This window comes from Artemia franciscana, chromosome 17 (assembly GCF_032884065.1).
Source record: "Artemia franciscana chromosome 17, ASM3288406v1, whole genome shotgun sequence".
Taxonomy (NCBI): Eukaryota; Metazoa; Arthropoda; class Branchiopoda; order Anostraca; family Artemiidae; genus Artemia; species Artemia franciscana.
In genome coordinates, this window is record NC_088879.1 from 34256320 (window position 1) to 34274639 (window position 18320).

Genomic DNA, 18320 nt, shown 5'->3' on the forward strand with positions numbered 1-18320 from the left:
ATACCTATACCGAATGCCGGTCCTTATACCTAATGCCGGTCGGTCCGGCATTAGGTATAATTTAGATATTTAGAAGGACACACAAGGTCCTTCTAAATATCAAAATTCATTAAGATTCGATCACCCACTCGTAAGTTAAAAATACCTCATTTTTTCTAATTTTTCCGAATTAACACCCCCCCCCAACTCCCCTAAAGAGAGTGGATCCATTCCAATTATGTCAATCACGTATCTAGAACTTGTGCTTATTCTTCCCATTAAGTTTCACGCTGATCTCTCCACTCTAAGTGTTTTCCAAGATTTCCCGTTTCCAAGATTTCTGTTTCCCCCCTCAAACCCCCTATTTCTCCGGATCCGATTCAAAATGAAAATGAACCATATGAGACCTAATATCTTTCTATATATCAAGCTTCATTAAGATCCGATCACCCATTCGTAAGATGAAGAAACCTCGATTTTCACGTTTTCCAAGATTTCCAGTTGCCCCCTCAAACTCCCCCCAATGTCATCAGATCTGGTGGTGATTTAAAATAAGAGCTCTGAAGCACAACATCCTTCTAAATATCAAATTTTATTTAGCTCTGATCAACCGTTCGAAGTTACAAATGCCTCATGTTTTCTAATTTTTCTCAATTACCCCCACCCCCTAACTCCCCCAAAGAGAGTGGATCAGGTCCGGTTGTATCAGTCAATTATCTTGGACTTGTGCTTATTCTTCCCACCAAGTTTCATCCTGATCTCTGCACTCTTAAGCGTTTTCCAAGATTTCCGGTTCTCCCTCCCCCAACTTCCCCCAATAACACTGGGTCCGGTCGAGAATTAAAATAAGAGATCTGAGTTACGACGTTCTTCTAAATATGAAATTTCATTAAGATCTGATCACTCCTTCGTAAGTTAAAAATACCTAATTTTTTCTAACTTTTCAGAATTAACCCTCCCCCCCAACTCCCCCAATGAGAGAAGATCCGTTCCAGTTATGTCAATCACGTATTTAGGACTTGTGCTTATTTTTACCACCAAGTTTCATCCCAATCCCTCCACTCTAAGCGTTTCCTAAGATTTTAGGTTTCCCCTCCAACTCCCCCCCCCCAGTGTCACCGGATCCGGTCGGGATTTAAAATAATAGCTCTGAGACACGATATCCTTCTAAATATCAAATTTCATTAAGATCCGATCACCCGTTCGTAAGTTAAAAATACCTCCTTTTTTCTATTTTTTTCCGAATTAACCGTTGGTACCAAGTGCCATAAAAAATGAAAAGAACCATAGAAAAAAAAACAGTTGTTGATAAACCAATCATTTGTGAAACATACACACATAAGGGAAATACAGGTAATGATTACCATATTGGAAGGGCGATCTTATACAGCTTATGAGGTACAAGGTAAAGATCATCAGAGGTAAAATATGACACTTGTTTTTACTTACCTTGAAGTTTAGTTGATTTAGATCTTTTCAGACATGCACACGTGTGGGTGGCACAGTTTGATACCCCTCCCCTCGGATATATTTGTATACTTGTGATTTTTTCATTAATTTTTTTTTATGTTATCAGCCTTTTATAAAAGGTGTTCCCTGTCTGAAATAAAATCCCACATCCAGCACCCCTTCCCTCCAAAAAAATTCTCATCTGTTTAATATCTCTTAGACGAAAAGCTAATGTCCTTCCAAATCACGAACATGCAGAACTTGCAACCCATCGGAAGCGATTTTACAAGCTTTTGGAAAAGAGAGCTTGAAACTTGTATATCTAATTTTCAATTACCGGTATTTTAAACTCAGCCACCTTTTGTTGATAGTTTTCTTTCTCATAGCTCAAATGTCTTGTTAACAACAGGGCTTCCACTTTTCGGTTTCAATTTTCCCTATTTTTACATCAATTTTCCCTAAAAATTCTTTGTCTTTAGATCTGATTTCTCCCTATTTTTCTCCCTAGAAAAAAGAAATATTTTGCCTTAGATTTCCATACAATCTACACAAAAAACGTAACCTAGAATCAAAGTATTATTTTTTACTTCAGATAATGATATACATAAAATCTTTTCCACTGTCGCGAACACATGAAAAAGTTCAAGTAAGCGTCATCTCCAGCACTTCATCGCACGTAGCGTTTGCTTTCGTCTTGAAGCCAGCGACAGCTTTTGGTATGCTGACAGTTGATGAAGTTTTATCTTCGTTTTTCAACCAGTAACTGACTCGAATAAGTGAGACTAGTGTGACGTTCTCGAAACTATTTCAGATTTCGTATGTCTGTTTTGATTAATTTCAGGAGACTAAACTAACGCTCAACTGGTACAATACTAAAGGGTGACGAAAAGATCAGTGATACACTTCAGCAATTCTGGGTACTTGATTTCACCACTGCGAGTCTTCAGACTAAGTATCTTCATCCAGTACTGCTCAACTGACAGGTCTTCAACTTGGGAATCTCCCTAATGAAGCTCACTAACATCGGTCATTACCTGAGATCTCCATTCTACGTCCGTGTTTTGGACGCAACACTTTTCTGTTAGAACAGGATATCTCGCAAATAGTGGTCTTAGAGATTTCTGCTTCAAATTTATTGCATTCCTTGTTTCAACCAATGCCAAAATGTCATAAATTTCGTCTTCAAACTTGAAACGGTCTTGAATCTGCTTGATTAGAACTATATAATAGTTTCGACAAGACTGGTAAAAGAGATCAATATTATCACTTGGCTCTTGAGCATCTACGAGTTCTTGCATTGAATCGGTTGCAGCTATTCCCACATATGTCTGGTTTAAAGGCAGGTACCCACTTGAAAGTTAAAGATTCAGTTCGGTAAACAAACCAACACTGCGAATATAGTCTAGTCCCATTAAGCTAGACCCAACATCATTCATAAGTTTGCTGACAATTGCCTTTAGGGAATGAAGAAGTGGAAGTTCAGATTGAAACACTGTATTGAATTCATTAGAGAGGCCAAGAGAGTAGTCCATAATTTCAAGGTATGGCTTTGTCAACTAGCTTTGTAATGTTGACAAGATAAGGTCATTGGTTATAGTTTGGTCGTGAAACGTGGTTTCTATGAAATAATGAGTAAAAGCAACCCGGTGCTCAATAAGCCTCTTTATGCAAGCCTGAAGGGACAACCGACGGGTCTGTCCTGGTGCAAGAATTAGGAGTGCTTCGTATTCAAAGAACTTCTGAATTTCGGCATACTTATCTCGCCTGGAAGCACTCCTGGAAAAGTGGGGATAGATATTTCGTGCCAAGTCTTCTAGTGTCTCGGGAAGTGAAAAGCATGCATAGGATGAACATGAGTAAATAAGATGGCACGAGGATTTCGCATTCAAGATATGAGGTACCATGGCTTTCATTAGTGTTGAAGCAGATTTATTGGCTCCAAACATGACACTAGAAGTATCTGCATAAAATCCAACAATATTTTGCAAGGGAATCGAGTTTTTTCAGTGACTTGTTTGATGCAGTTAGTCAGACCCTCAGCTGATCCATCGCAACACTTAACCATGTCAAATACTTCAACATAAAGTTTTAGATCTTTCCAACTAAAAAATATTATAATGATGAATTTTTCAGCCTTTTGTTTGAAATTAAATAAAAACAACTAGTTTTTTTAACTGAAAGTAAGGAGCGACATTAAAACTTAAAACGAACAGAAATTAATCCGTATATGAAATGGGTTGTCCCTTCTGCAATCCCTCGCTCTTTACGCTAAAGTTTTTAATTGTTTTAAAAAGTAGAATTGTGGCAAAGAGTCAAACTTAATTTATGTTTGTTTTAAGTTTTAAAGTCGCTCATTACTTGTAGTTAATTGTTTTTAATTGTTTTAAGAAGTAGAATTGTGGCAAAGAGTCAAACTTAATTTATGTTTGTTTTAAGTTTTAGTCGCTCATTACTTGTAGTTAATTGTTTTTAATTGTTTTAAGAAGTAGAATTGTGGCAAAGAGTCAAACTTTAGCGTAAAGAGCGAGGGATTGCGGAGGGGACAACCCATTTCATATACGGATTAATTTCTGTTCGTTTTAAGTTTTAATGTCGCTCCTTACTTGCAGTTAAAACAAACTAGTCTTTTTTATTTAATTTCTGAACGTTTTTGAATTAATGCATGTTTGATTTTGGCTCTCCGTACATAAATTATTAAAATGAAATTTGTATATTAATTCTTTTTTTGGCTAAATGGCTTTCTCTTAGTTTTGATCAGACGATTTTGAGAAATAAGGGGTGGGGAAGGAGGCCTTGTTGCCCTCCAATTTTTCGGTTACTTAAAAAGGCAACTAGAACTTTTAATTTTTAACGAACGTTTTTATTAGTAAAAAATATACATAACTTAAGAATTAACTTACGTAATAAACTTTTATATTCTTATATTTTTGATTATATATATGAGGGGGTTTGTCCCCTCGTTAATACCTCGCTCTTCACACTAAATCTTAAGTTTTGTCCCAATTCTTTAAGAATGACCCCTGAATCAGAAAGGCCATAGAATAAATAGTTGAAATTACTAAAAATACTTTAGCATAAAGAACTAAGTATTTATCTCCTCCTAAATACCTCGTTCTTTATCCTAAAGTATTTTTAGAACCCCTCATATGCGTAATAATCTCTGTTCGTTTTAAGTTTTAATGCTTCTCCTTACTTTCAATTGAAAAAACTTCTTCATGTTTACATTTTCATTGTTTTTTTTTAATAGTAATGCTAGAAAATCCTGCGCCCTTTTCATTGAATTTCTCTTCCCCCATGAAATATTCCTCCAAGGAAAGATCCTCCCACATAACCCCTTCCCCTCAACCCCACACCCAAACCAAGAAAATCCCCCTGAAAACGTCGGTACACTATCCAATAACCATTACTGTATGTAAACATTGGTCAAAGTTTGTAACTTGCAGCCCCTCCCCCAGGGACTGTGGGGGATAAGTCACCCCCAAAGACATAGTTATTATGGTTTTCGACTATGCGGAACAAAATGGCTATCTCAAAATTTTGATCCGTTGACTTTGGGGAAAAAATGAGCGTGGGAGGGGGCCTAGGTGCCCTCCAATTTTTTTGGTCACTTAAAAAGGGCACTAGAACTTTTCATTTCCGTTAGAATGTGCCCTCTTGAAACCCTCTAGGACCACTTGGTCGATACGATGACCCATGGGAAAAACAAAAAACAGACTAACAAACAAATAAACACGCTCCCGTGATTTGTCTTCTGGCAAAAAATACGAAATCCCACATTTTTGTAGATTAGACCTTGAAATTTTTTCTATGGGGTTCTCTGATACGCTGAATGCGATGGTGTGATTTTCGTTAATATCCCATGACTTTTAGGGGGTGTATCCCCCCTATTTTCCAAAATAAGGCAAATTTTCTCAGGCTCGTAACTTTTGATGACAATGACTGAATTTGATGAAACTTATATATTTAAAATCAGCATAAAAATACGATTCTTTTGATATATCTTTTAGCATCGAAATTTCGTTTTTTAGAGTTTCGTTTACTATTGAGCCGGGTCGCTCCTTACTACAGTTCGTTACCACGAACTGTTTGAAACTCAAACTTTCACTGAAAATCCTTACTTTAACCCAGATTTCCTAACTAGATGATCTTGGTTTTACTACAAGATGGTTAGCATTTTGTATCAAATGACTTAATTAGACTAATTCTTTATATACTTAAGATCTATATTTGAGTTCCATGATAATATAGTTCCGACCTTAGCAATCTAAGTTAATTTTCAAAACAACTTATTGAGTAAAATAATCAACTTTTATTAGGAAACTTTATTTTCGTATATTTTCTGCAAGGACATTATTTTCTGCAGCAGCAATGAAGGAGGCAAGTTTAAACGGTAAAAATTTAATGATATAAGAATCCAGAGTGAACCTTTCCTCATTTGAGATACCCTGTAAATGGTAACTTTTGCATTTGTAATTGAAGTTCTAACAAATATGATCCATGCCCCCCCCCCCAAACGGATGTCAAAGCATTGGTTTAAGTAAAATATGACTGTGAACATTTTTAGGTGATTTATTTACGTATTTGTTTAGAAGCAAAGTAAAGCTCACAAGCAAGGGAAAAACTAAACAGATTACGGAAATAACTCCTAAACAAAAATAATGTGTTTAACAAAAGAGGAAAACTATATGGACCTTCTACAGGTATGAGAAACAGGTGATTAGAAAACAATACATCTTTGCATTTCTTTATCATTAACTAATATGATTAAATCACAAACATCTGCATCAAAGATATCTTTGCTAAATTTTAATCTAGAAACTTTCTGTTTGTGAAATTTGAATTTAAAAAGATCAACACCTATTCTGCTGCACAAAAAAAAAAATCTTGTATCACAAAACAAGACATAAATAAAGGAAATTACCCTTTTACACCAATTGAATGTATGATAGAAATGATCGAAGCTTCAATTATGGATCCGTGTTCATTAAACAGACAGGAGGATTAAGCCTCTAGGCGTTGACAAATTCATCTCACTTTTCAAACAGGGATCCCAAGATAGGTCAAAAACTTGTAAATGAACATCTAGTATGAATAAGTCATTTCAAAAATGTATATCAATAAAAAAATTATCAGTTCTAAGAGGTATATAAATCTTACTCCCATTGCTTTTCTTAATTTTGCATTATTATTTTCACTGTACATTAACAAAAAAAGCATTCCAAAAAGCAACAAACTTTGCTATTATATGCATAGACACATGCTTGAGTGAACGACTAGGCAGCCTGGTCCTTGGAAATGAACGCACTTGAAGTTGACACCACTTATTCTTACCAGACTGTTCTCCACTTAGTAGGCGTCCAGCAACGAATGTATTTAAGCTAGGATACTAATCAGAAATAGAGCTTAGTCTGTTTCAAATAAAAGTATGCTAAAGAGAATTTTTCTGAAAAACTTTCCCGTCATTTGAGGGAATTTTTCTTGGAGGGTGAGCCAGACTTACCAGCATTATTTCAAATCAATTAGAATTTAATAAAAAAAAAATTCAGCTGGGAGTAGGGAGAAGCATTAAAGCTCAAAACTTTTTGAAGGGGTTGCAACCCTCCTTAATACCTTGCTCTTTACAGGAATGTTTGATGGTTTGTCTCAATTTTTTCAAGAACGACTCGCAAAGGCTATTTAATTAAAATATAGTTTTTTTGGAAGGGGAAAAATTTAGCTTGAAGAGCAAGGTATTGAGGAGGGAGACACTCTCTTCATACACGGAATAATTTTTCTGTTTGTTTTGGGTTTTAATGTTACTCCTTACTTTCAGTTGAAAAAGCTTATTTTTTTATTTAATGCATTAATCAGAAACATATATATATATATATATATATATATATATATATATATATATATATATATATATATATATATATATATATATATATATATATATATATATATTTATATATATATTTATATATATATATATATATATATATATATATATATATATATATATATATATATATATATTACTATATATATATATATTACTTGCTATATTGAGTGTCAAGATGTCGATATCTGTAGATACATCAAACCTCATTGGTCTGCTTGCAAAACATTGTTTGTTTTTTTATATATTTTAACAGCTTCTAGCCTGTTGAAACGTGCTTGATATTTTTTCAGTCAGTAAACATTCAATGAATGAACTATAACTTTATCTTTTGAAGACAAATTCTGTCTGAAAGAAATAGAGTAATGTGTTTGGGGGGACTTAGAAACTCTAATCACAAGTGGCACTTGACCCCTGAATCACTAAGGCCGTGGAATAAACAGTTGAAATAACTAGAAGTACTTCAGCGTAAAGAGCAAGGTATTGTGGAGGAGACGAACCCCCTTATATACGTAATATTTTATGTTTGTTTTAAGTTTTAATGCTACTCATTACTTCTTGGTGAAATTTTTTAATTTATTTTCTCATTGTTTTTTTTAAGCAATGCTAGAAAATCCTGCGCCCCTTCATGGAAATTCTCTACCCTCATGATAAATTCTCCCATGGAAAGATCCTCCCACGTAACCCCCTCCCCCGACCCACTCTCACCCTAACGCAAAAAATTCCCCCTGAAAACGTCTGTATACTTCATAATAACCATTACTATATGTAAACAATGGTCAGTTTGTAACTTGCAGCCCCTCCCCGGGGACTGGGGGATTAAGTTGTCCCCAAAGACATAGTTATTAGGTTTTTGACTAAGTTGAACAGAACAGCTTTCTCAAAATTTTGACCCGGTGACTTTGGAGCAAAACTGAACGTGGGAGGGGGAAAAACTAAAAGAGATTAAGGAAATAACTCCTAAACAAAAATAATGTGTTTAACAAAAGAGAGGAAAACTATATGGACCTTCTACAGGTATAAGAAACAGGTGATTAGAAAACAATACATCTTTGCATTTCTTTATCATTAACTAATATGATCAAACCACAAACATCTGCATCAAAGATATCTCTGCTAAATTTTAATCTAAACTTTAATCTAAAAACTTTCTGTTTGTGAAATTTGAATTTAAGAAGAGCAATTCCTTTTCTGCTCGACAAAAAAAAATTTTCTTATAGAACAAAACAAGACAAATAAATAAAGAAAATTACCCTTTTACACCAATTGAATGTAAGATAGAAATGATCGAAGCTCCAATTATGGATCTGTGTTTATTTAACAGACTGGAGGATTAAGCCTCCAAGCTTTGACAAGTTCAATTTCACTTTTGGAACGGTGATCCAAGATAGGTCAAAAACTTGTAAATGAAAATCTAGTATGAATAAGTCATTTCAAAAATGTATATCAATCAAAAAATTATCAGTTCTCAGAGATATATAAATCTTACTCCCATTGCTTTTCTTAATTTTGCATTATTATTTTCACTGTATATTAACAAAACAAGCATTCCAAAAAGCAACAAATTTTGGTATATATGCATAGACACCTGCTTGAGTGAACGACTAGGCAGCCTGGTCCTAAGAAATGAACACACTTGAAGTTGACACCACTTATTCTTACCACACTGTTCTCCACTTAGTAGGCGTCCAGCAACCAATATATTTAAGCTAGGATAATAATTAGAAATAGAGCTTAGCCTGTTTCAAATAAAAGGTAATACCTTCCCTACCTCAGAAGAGTTAGTGGATTCCTATTAATAATGAGTCCTATTCCCTGCAAATGTACCCATACTGGCTGCCAAATACATTAATTATATGCCAAGTAATTTCATGTTCCCTACCCAAGGGATATGAGTTTCTGAAATTCCTAATAGGTCCAGTTTGAAACCTCTGTATTCATCACTTAAGATGATAACACAATATTATTTTTTTAATGTTGCAAAATTCCGAGTTAAAATTTTCATATTGTTTTAGTAATTGAAATTAATGTGGACTAAGGAAAAGCAATGAAAATCCCAAGATCAGATTCAGTGTACTCTAGATCCCTACTTGAAGCTCCAATCTTCAAACTTCTATCTGCAAAAATTTCGAATTTTTTTTTTCAGAAAAAAGATCATGATTTGATGTTTATTTGTTGTTGTTTTTTTCCCCATGGGTGACTGTATCAAACCAATTTCCTTAATAAATCGGAGAGCTCATTTGAATGGAAATTGTAAGTTTTCTATTGATAGAATGACCTACATATTCCATTGCAACTAACCTTCCTTCCCTCAAAATTGTCCCATCAAAACATTTTGCTCAGAAGGTTGAAAGCCCCAAAACTATGCATTTGGAGATAAAAATACCCCCCTCCAGTTCCTGGGGATAGGTCTAAGTTATAAAAAACTGCCCATTTTGATAGCATTTGTTATTGGGAAGTTTTAATATATATTTTTTGTGTGGGAGGGGATTTTGTGCTTGAGCTGAGTTTTCATGGAGATAATTTTTGTACAGAGGGGAATTCCCAGAGGTGAACATTCTAGGGACAATTGTAGACTAGGGGGATTTGATAGAATTCCTGATCGAAATTATTTTTATTTGTCTTATTTCTCATTACCTACTTAGTTTTACATATGTTCCTGGGAATAGTCCAGGGAAATGTTTTGCGTGTTTGGATTTCCGGGAAATAATATCCATGGAAGGGAGGATTTCCGGAGTGATTGAAAAACGAATGGAGCTTAGTCTGTTTCAAATAAAAGTATTCTTAAGAGAATTTTTCTGACTTAATCTTCTGCAAGAAATTTTACGGGGGGGGGGTATTTTTTGCAAGAGTAGAATTGTCCAGAAGGAATACTATGGGGAAGAGATCTACATTACGTGAGAAAAAACTTTCCCGTCATTTGAGGAAATTTTTCTTGGGGGGTGAGCCAGACTTACCAGCATTATTTGAAAAACAATTGGAATTTAACAAAAACAAGTTTTTTCAGCTGAGAGTAAGGAAAAGCATTAAAGCTCAAAACATTTTTGAAGGGGTTGCAACCCTCCTTAATACCTTGCTCTTTACAGGAACGTTTGATGGTTTATCCAAATTTTCCTTAAGAACAACTCTTCAAATGCAAGGGCCATTTGATTAGAATAGGAAGCTTTTTTAGAAGTGGAAAAATTTTGCATAAAGAGCAAAGCAATGAGGAGGGGGGCACTCCCTTCATATGCGGAATAATTTTTCTGTTTGTTTTGGGTTTTAATTTTACTCCTTACTTTCAGTTGAAAAAAAACTTATTTTTTTATTTAATGCATTAATCAGAAACCAGAGTAAATACTTTGTTATTTACTTGGCTAAATATTTATGTAGTGTCTTCAACTTGTCTATGTTACTTTTGAAGAATTATATATATTCTTCTCTATATTCTATATATATTTTCTAAGTTGGAGCCAATTTTCCCAAATCCAGTGAAAATGACAATGAAAACTGAAGAATGAGTCATAAATTACTATAAAGGTAAAGAGGCACTAAAGAAAACTGTTATGTTTCTCTAAATACTAGGATCATGCAGGTTTATCTTTATTTTGACATTTTTTTTTTGTAGAAACTAAATTTCAGTTGGGGTAGTGTGACAAAATAAGGTTTAGAGGCCAAACTTGGATCTAGAGAGGGAAGTTAACCCCATGCCACATAGCAAATTACACCCCTGTAGACTACACCAAAAGAAATACCCAACCATTTGATCTTTAATGATTGCTCCTTGTAGATATTATGGCTACTAACATCACATTTTAATTTTCACCCAGTCATGAGGCCATATATAGATTAGCTAAGTTTTTTTTTTAATGCATTTCTCATTAACAAGTAGCCTACTCCAAACTGAGGCCCAACATGGTAATTAATAGAAAACCGAAGTTTGTAGCAAAAAATTGATTCAAGTAAAACTTGTGGTCCCATATCCAAATATATAGCTAAGTATTAATCAGAGCAAATTCTTGCATATCTGAAGTACGTTAAAACAAATTTAAATATTTTTGATTCACATTTATAGATAAAAACACCAACAATTTTTTATCTAGATAAGACTAATTGTGGCTTACTGAGTTTGAAGCACAATAAGTAAATAATTGCAGTAGCTTCTAATATGAGCTATTGATCACAATAACAATACTTGCAATAAGCTGAATTTGATGCAGGACATACCAAGATTGCTGCCTTAGATAGCAGAAGTATATCCCTAATAGGTCCCAAAAGAGCGCCTATTATACCTTCAAGTTATATAAGACAAGACTACTGTCTGATGAAGCTTACCTTAGATTCTTTTCAGAAACAAACTAGGGGCACCCACATAAGTATTTTGAATAACAGTTTTGCAGCAGTAATTTTTTATGGGGAGAGAAGAAAGAGAAACAGTCAAATTCTAGTCAAGGGCTTCTTGAACCCTGAAAACTTGTTGAATTAGGTGAATAAAACTTTCGGAATTGAATACAAAGCCAAAATGTACCATAGGAGGCAGGTCCATTGGAAGGGGGCAGCTTCCTGGGTGCTATGGTTGGGGGGGATACCACGGCTTGGAAGTTACTCACCTAGATCAAATTTTTCACTTTGTTTATTTTTTTGCTTATATTTGAGTTGGAAGGGGGGGGGGCTGTTATTAATTTTACTCTGGGTACTTCAAATTCTAAGATCAGCTCTCTTCAGAATGTGTTGCCAAGTTACCCCTTTCTTGGTTTTAGGACTTAGAAGATTGCATATATGAGAGTTATAACAGAACCTGTCTTAATTCTGACAAAACTATTTTAACTATATTTTAAGTTTTCAATGTTTTCTTTTCTGTCAAAAAATACAGTTCATACTATCTCAGTAGAATTTTAAGCAATATCTCAGTTCAGTTTTAAGCAATATCAAAAAGTTTTGTCTTAAAACTATAAGTAGAGGTACAGATCTAAAGAGTTTTATTCACCTAACTCAATTATAGTACTTTCCAAGATGGCAACAAGCCCACAAACTAGAATTTTAGCAAAGATCAGGCTTTTTAGATCTTGTAAAATTAAAAACAATAAAATCCTTATATAGCCTAGGCTACATATGAAGATTGGATGATTTTGAAAGTCTTTTATTCAGATTGGCTTTGTTTGACATTACAAATGATTGTTGATGAGAGATAACCTCCAGAAGTAAAAAGAAACCAATGCCATGAGTTAACTTTGGTATATAGGGTAAAATAGGACTAAATGTTTTGAGAGAAATAAAAATGTTTTCTTACTGTTTTGGTAATTTTTTTGTCGTTCATTTTATTGACTTACAAATAAAGTAAACAAAACATTTGATGCCTTTTTAAAGCTCTTTACAAATATAATAATTGCTTTTATTGCAAATTTTGTTTGATCTAAAGGTTATGTTCTTTGTTTTAAGGTTGAAACCAATGTTTTAGGCCTTTTTTATACCCAATAGCTAGAAATATTTTGGTCAGTTTTAAGAGCTCAAAAAGGGCTTAAATTTGAATTTGTTATAGAAGTGATTGTTATATTCATAGAGCTTATAAAAGGCATCAAGGGGCACATTATTCTAAGTAAATAATATGAATAATGAAAAATTTACCACTTTTTTACTTTGAACAGTTGGGTAGGCTAGCCTAGTTTTTTTTTAGGCTACTGCATAATTACCAGTTTCACTAAATGGGTCACATATAGATTAGGTTTGCTAGTTTTGAGGGAAAACCCTCATTCTTTACTTATTTTCAACCCATAATTGACTCATGATGCCAAATAAAGGTAAACTAATGAATAAATTATAGAATTAGCTATTAAAGGGAAGTGAGCAAGGTGTAATTGCTATTGGAGCAACCAATAGGCCTACTAGCCTAGTCTATTGCCCATTATGAACCAATTGAAGATCAAACTGAATCTGCTGTTCTTCTAATCAGGCAATAGTGTTTATTTAAGGCCATACATAAGCCTTACAAAACACAAGGCTATCAATGATTTGGTAAAATTCTAGTTAATTGACTTCTTGCTATCTCAGAAAGGGTTTAGGTTAGGAAAATGAAACTTTCAGGGATGAATCTACAGACTAAAGTATGTCCAGGGAAGGTATTTTGAAGCAACTACCTCCACTCCTTCTCCCTCTAGAGGGTCCTGACCTTTAAAAATATGTGTATTATAAAAGTGAAACCTTGCAAAATAGATCTTCTGCTTCATTGAAGTACAACAAAATTGTTTTCAGCTTCATAACTTTTCTCAATTCCATTTTATAAGGTTTTAAAGATATGCAAATTTACTTCCTAAATTTTGAAAAAAAAACCTATGATATGGCTCAAAATTCTAGTCAAATAACAGGAATTGCTTTTTCAGAACTAAAGGCAAAGAAAAAGCAACTAGTAACTGAAAATTAAGGTAAAATGTTGTTTTGTCAAAATTTCAATAGGTATAGACCCAGAGGCACCATTTGGGGGGGGGGGGGTGGTTCAGGGGTGGGCAAATGCCCACCCCAGATTTTCCAGGGGGGCCCAAGCTTCCACCACAGAGGCCCTTTGCCAGCCATAATAATCCATAATGTCCAACATAATCCATTCTGTCCAATTGATTTGAAATTACTGCATGCCTATTAACCAAAGAACGTAATTACTTGATGACCCTTGGGGTAATTATGCTATTTGCTATTAATTATTGTAATCTCTGAAAGTAGGTAAGATACATCATAAAATTCTTGAGTTATGTCAAACGCCCATTTCCTAGATGATTACGCGACACAAAGTCGGGGGGGGGGGGCAAGATGGAGTTTATGTCCACCCCAAGATTTGGTCCAAATGGCACCTCTGTATAGACCTGTCATGTAGGCGAATTTCAGGGCCCTCTAGAGGGAGAAGGAGTGGATGTGGGTACTTTAAAATACCTTCCCGGGACATAATTTAGCCTGTAGAGCCATTCCTGACAATTTCATTTTCTTAACTTAAACCCCTTTCGAGATAGCAAGAAGTCAATTAACTAGAATTTTACCCAATGATTTTGCTAATTATTGTCCTAGGCCATCTGGGATGTCCAAAAATAGGCCTATGTCTTTGCTATCATCAGTCCAGTTCTGGAGCAGTCTCAACACTTATTGAAACACTCAGAACCATGCCTTTGGCCTGGAAATCTGGCTTTGCAAGAATTACCAAGCATATATTTCAGATCTATAATAAAGGGATACATTTTTGAAACTTTTGTAAGCTACTCCACAGCATTTTAAACATCAAATAGAAGTACTAGCCTAGTATCAGTTTTAATACACAAAATAATTTAATGTTGCATAATATAATCATTGCAACATGATTGAAGTTCATAGCCTGTCTCTGTTACCTTCTTAGTTTTGTAAATAAGGTAGCAGCAGCAGCAGCAGCAGATTTCGGACCTTTCTTGACTGCAGATGTCACTTAGGTCCTCATTCAATGGTTCTAAATAAATCATCCTGGAAGGTTGAAAATACAAGGGAAGGCGGATTTGCCTCCCAAAGCTAAGATTGGTCAACAGTAATTAAACATTTCACTAATATTGTCTCGCCTTGATACACATCATTTAACAGGTTTAAGTAACACACTAGTTTATATCTTCTTGTCTACTCCTATATTTTGTAGAAACTGAACTACTAGTCGAAAGATTTGTATACTAAGTTTTTCGTCAGCCACTCCACCCAAAAGAAGATTTATATTACATTGCATAGAATTCTGAGTAAGGAACTTTACAAAACTTTGTCTTTGATGTTGATAATTATCACAATCTAGAAGAACATGTGCAATTGTCTCTTCGTTGTTACAACATCTGCAATTTTCATCCTCTCCAAAAAATCTTGCACGATAGGATTGAACCCCTGCATGTTGGGATCTTAGCCGAAACAAAATAACTCCCTCTTTTCTTGTTAATTTGTCGTATATTTTTAATTCATGCCTCCTTGTGGTTTTGCTGGTGACAAAATAGTTGCCTGACAAATTCCGGTTTTCCTCAAAAGAAAATTTATCTAGATTCTTTATTACTTTGTCAATCATCTTAACTTCCATGGGAGAATCACATTCAGTAAAGGGGCCTGTCATTTTTGTGGCCTGCTTTGCAGCTCTGTCTGCTCTTTCATTACCATCAATCCCAACATGAGCTGGTACCCATTGTAGAATTACTTTGTGTTTTTTGCAGACAGATATAAACATAGAGTAACAAGCAATTACTTCCATTATGGACATCCTATTTCTATTTGCATTACTAATGGCATCAATAGAGGCTTTAGAATCTGAACATATAACTATCTTTGGATAGTTTTGAAGATTGGTTCCTATATATTCCAAGGCTTTCTTAATGGCAATAACTTCTGCTTGGAATACTTGGAATACAACTGGTAACTTAAATTGATTTGTAATTTGCAGCTTAGGGATTACAAATGCAGCCCCAACTGGTGTGTCATGTTGAATTTTTGATCCATCTGTATATATATGTACAAAGTCGCTATATAAGTTGGCCATGTGTAATCTAAAGCTGATTGCAAGATTGAACCAGGATACTTCACCAATATTATTTACACACTCAAGATGACTCTGTTCCCAAGGAGGTAATGGCCTGTTTTCTGGGACCTTTAGCATATCTGTTATTTTTAAACAGTAATCAAATTGAGAGCAGAGTTCAATGGCTTTCTCAAAAATATTTTTCTGATTGCGTTTCTTTTGGCTGTTATCTGTGATAAAGATACCTGGTTTTACTATTCTTGATTTTACTGGATGTGTTCTGTCAGCTGCCCATAGTTTCTTGATATATTTTAATACTGTAGTACTTCTTCTTGTTTCAAGGTCTTCTAGGCCACTTTCTGATAGCAGGAATGGAATTGGTGTTGTGTTCCTTGCTCCAAAGGAAATCCTCAGAGCTGCATTCTGGATTGTGTCTAGTCTTTTAAGGGTTGATTGTGGAGCTGATTGATAAATTGCTGCAGCATATTCAAGCTTTGATCGAATATACTTTTGGTAAAATTCAATCTGGAATTTTGCTCTACTACCCCAAGAGGACCTTGTTAATGATTTCATAACATTTAGTCTTCTGATGCATGCTGCTTTGGTGTATTCTATGTGAGGATTCCAATTTAGATTTCTATCAATAATACAGCCTAAAAACTTCATTTGATTAACATAGTCAATTTTCCTACCTCCTAAAGTCAATGTTGGAGCACTTATAGCAGTTTTTCTAGTTATAAGCATACCTTTGGTTTTATGTAAAGAAAAATTGATGTCAATACTGGCTGCCCAATTCTCTAGTTGTTGCAATACAGCTTTTATGCTTTTAGTGACCTCACTGATGGTTCTTCCTGTGACCCAAAAGACTTTATCATCTGCAAATATGCTTGCTCTGGATGTCCCATCATCTAGTGGTATATCATACACGCCGATGTTATATAGATCAGGTCCTAGTGCTGAGCCCTGTGGCACACCCCTTTTGACCTTCAATGTGCTGGTAGATATGGTATTTCCTACTCTAATGTGAATTTCCCGGTCTTCCAGGTAACTCTTGACAAATTTTAATAGTCTTCCACGTATACCACTTTCAATAATACCATTCAAAATTTGTCTATGGGTGAGAGAATCAAAGGCACTTTCAACATCTAAAAATACTGCAATCATTATTAGCTGGTTCTGAATAGCATAAGTGGCATCTCGTTGGAAACACACCAGGTTGTCAATGGTACTTCTATTCTTCCTAAAGCCACACTGGACGTCTTTGAGGAACTTTCTTTTTTCTATTTCCCAATTCAATCTCCTTTTAATAAGTCTTTCATACACTTTGCCCAAAACAGGCAAAAGTGTTATAAAGCGGTGATTTTCAATCTTTGAGCTATCTTTACTGGCTTTAGGAATCATTATTGAAGTTGCTGTTTTCCATATTTTTGGGAAATAGCCAATATCCCATGCTTGGTTGATTAAGTCAAGCAGGCATGATATCCACTCATCATTGAGATTGGAAATAAACTGAGGAAATATCATGTCAGATCCCGGAGCAGTTTTTGGAAGATAAGATATAACATGTTGTATTTCTGCTAGTGTAAATGGCTTATTGTATGGCTCATGTAGTTCTCTACTGGAGAGTCTGTTGATCTTTGAGTTTTGGCAAATGATTCCAGTTGTATCATGATCCATTTTACCCATAGTTTGGCTGAGGAACTCTAAGCTTGCTTCAGCTCTTTGTGCTTCAGTGAGAAGAGGAATGTTGTTGTAAATCATAGGAGGGTTATTACTTTTTGGAGAGGGCTTGTTCATCATGTGTCTTACAAAGGAATAGACTTTGTTTGCTGGAGTTTTGAAATCAAGGTGCTCCATAAAATCTCTGATGCTTTTATTTTTTGCAGCTGAAACTGATTTTTTAAATTTTGCATATGATTTTTCATTTGAATCAGATTAGGTAAAGTAGTTGCAGCCGAATATATTCTGCTTTGTTTCTTATATTCCTTTTTTGACTCTTCACACTCTCTGTTCCACCAAATGCTGCTTTTTACCCTCTTATTAGTGCTTGCAGTAAATGGCATGGACGTCTTTGCAATTTCTAATAGTTTATTCTGAAATAGGAGGATTTTGTCATCAATAAAGGTATCTGTAGTCAAGATATTTTTTTATGGGAATTAGATTTAAATTGTATTTAAAATGGGACCAGTTAGCCCTTTTTACCTGGAACCTGAATCTGTTACCATGACTTGCTGAAAATGACCTACTATTGGTTTGTCTATTAGACTCTATTGCCAAATGGATAGGAGAATGGTCACTAAATAGTAAAGTATCAGATGGGATACAAATGGATGTCATACCTGCTATGTTAGGACTGGTCATAATCAGGTCAATTGAAGTTCTAATTTGAGAAAGGGGATTACATCTGGTGGGTAGTCCTTTTGGTGTTATCAGGCATATGTTGGTATCAAGCAGCAACTTTTCCAAGCTTCTTCCAGATGGGTTAATCAAATCGCACTTACACCATACTTTACTGTGGGCATTGAAATCACCCACTATAAT

The 18320-nt window shown here is 34.8% G+C and overlaps 2 protein-coding genes across 2 annotated transcripts in view; one reads left to right on the forward strand and one right to left on the reverse strand.

Annotated features, from left to right (window-relative positions):
• LOC136038173 (protein OPI10 homolog) overlaps positions 1-18320 on the forward strand; it is a 466996-nt gene that overhangs the window by 85248 nt on the left and 363428 nt on the right. The window lies entirely within an intron of this gene.
• LOC136037544 (uncharacterized) lies at positions 14895-17636 on the reverse strand. The gene has a single exon (XM_065720267.1). The coding sequence runs from the start codon at positions 17634-17636 to the stop codon at positions 14895-14897; it is 2742 nt and encodes a 913-aa protein (XP_065576339.1).

Bases quoted from the DNA above. Each gene is read 5' to 3' on its own strand.
- LOC136037544 (XM_065720267.1), bottom strand. From the start codon at position 17,636: ATGGAGCACCTTGATTTCAAAACTCCAGCAAACAAAGTCTATTCCTTT.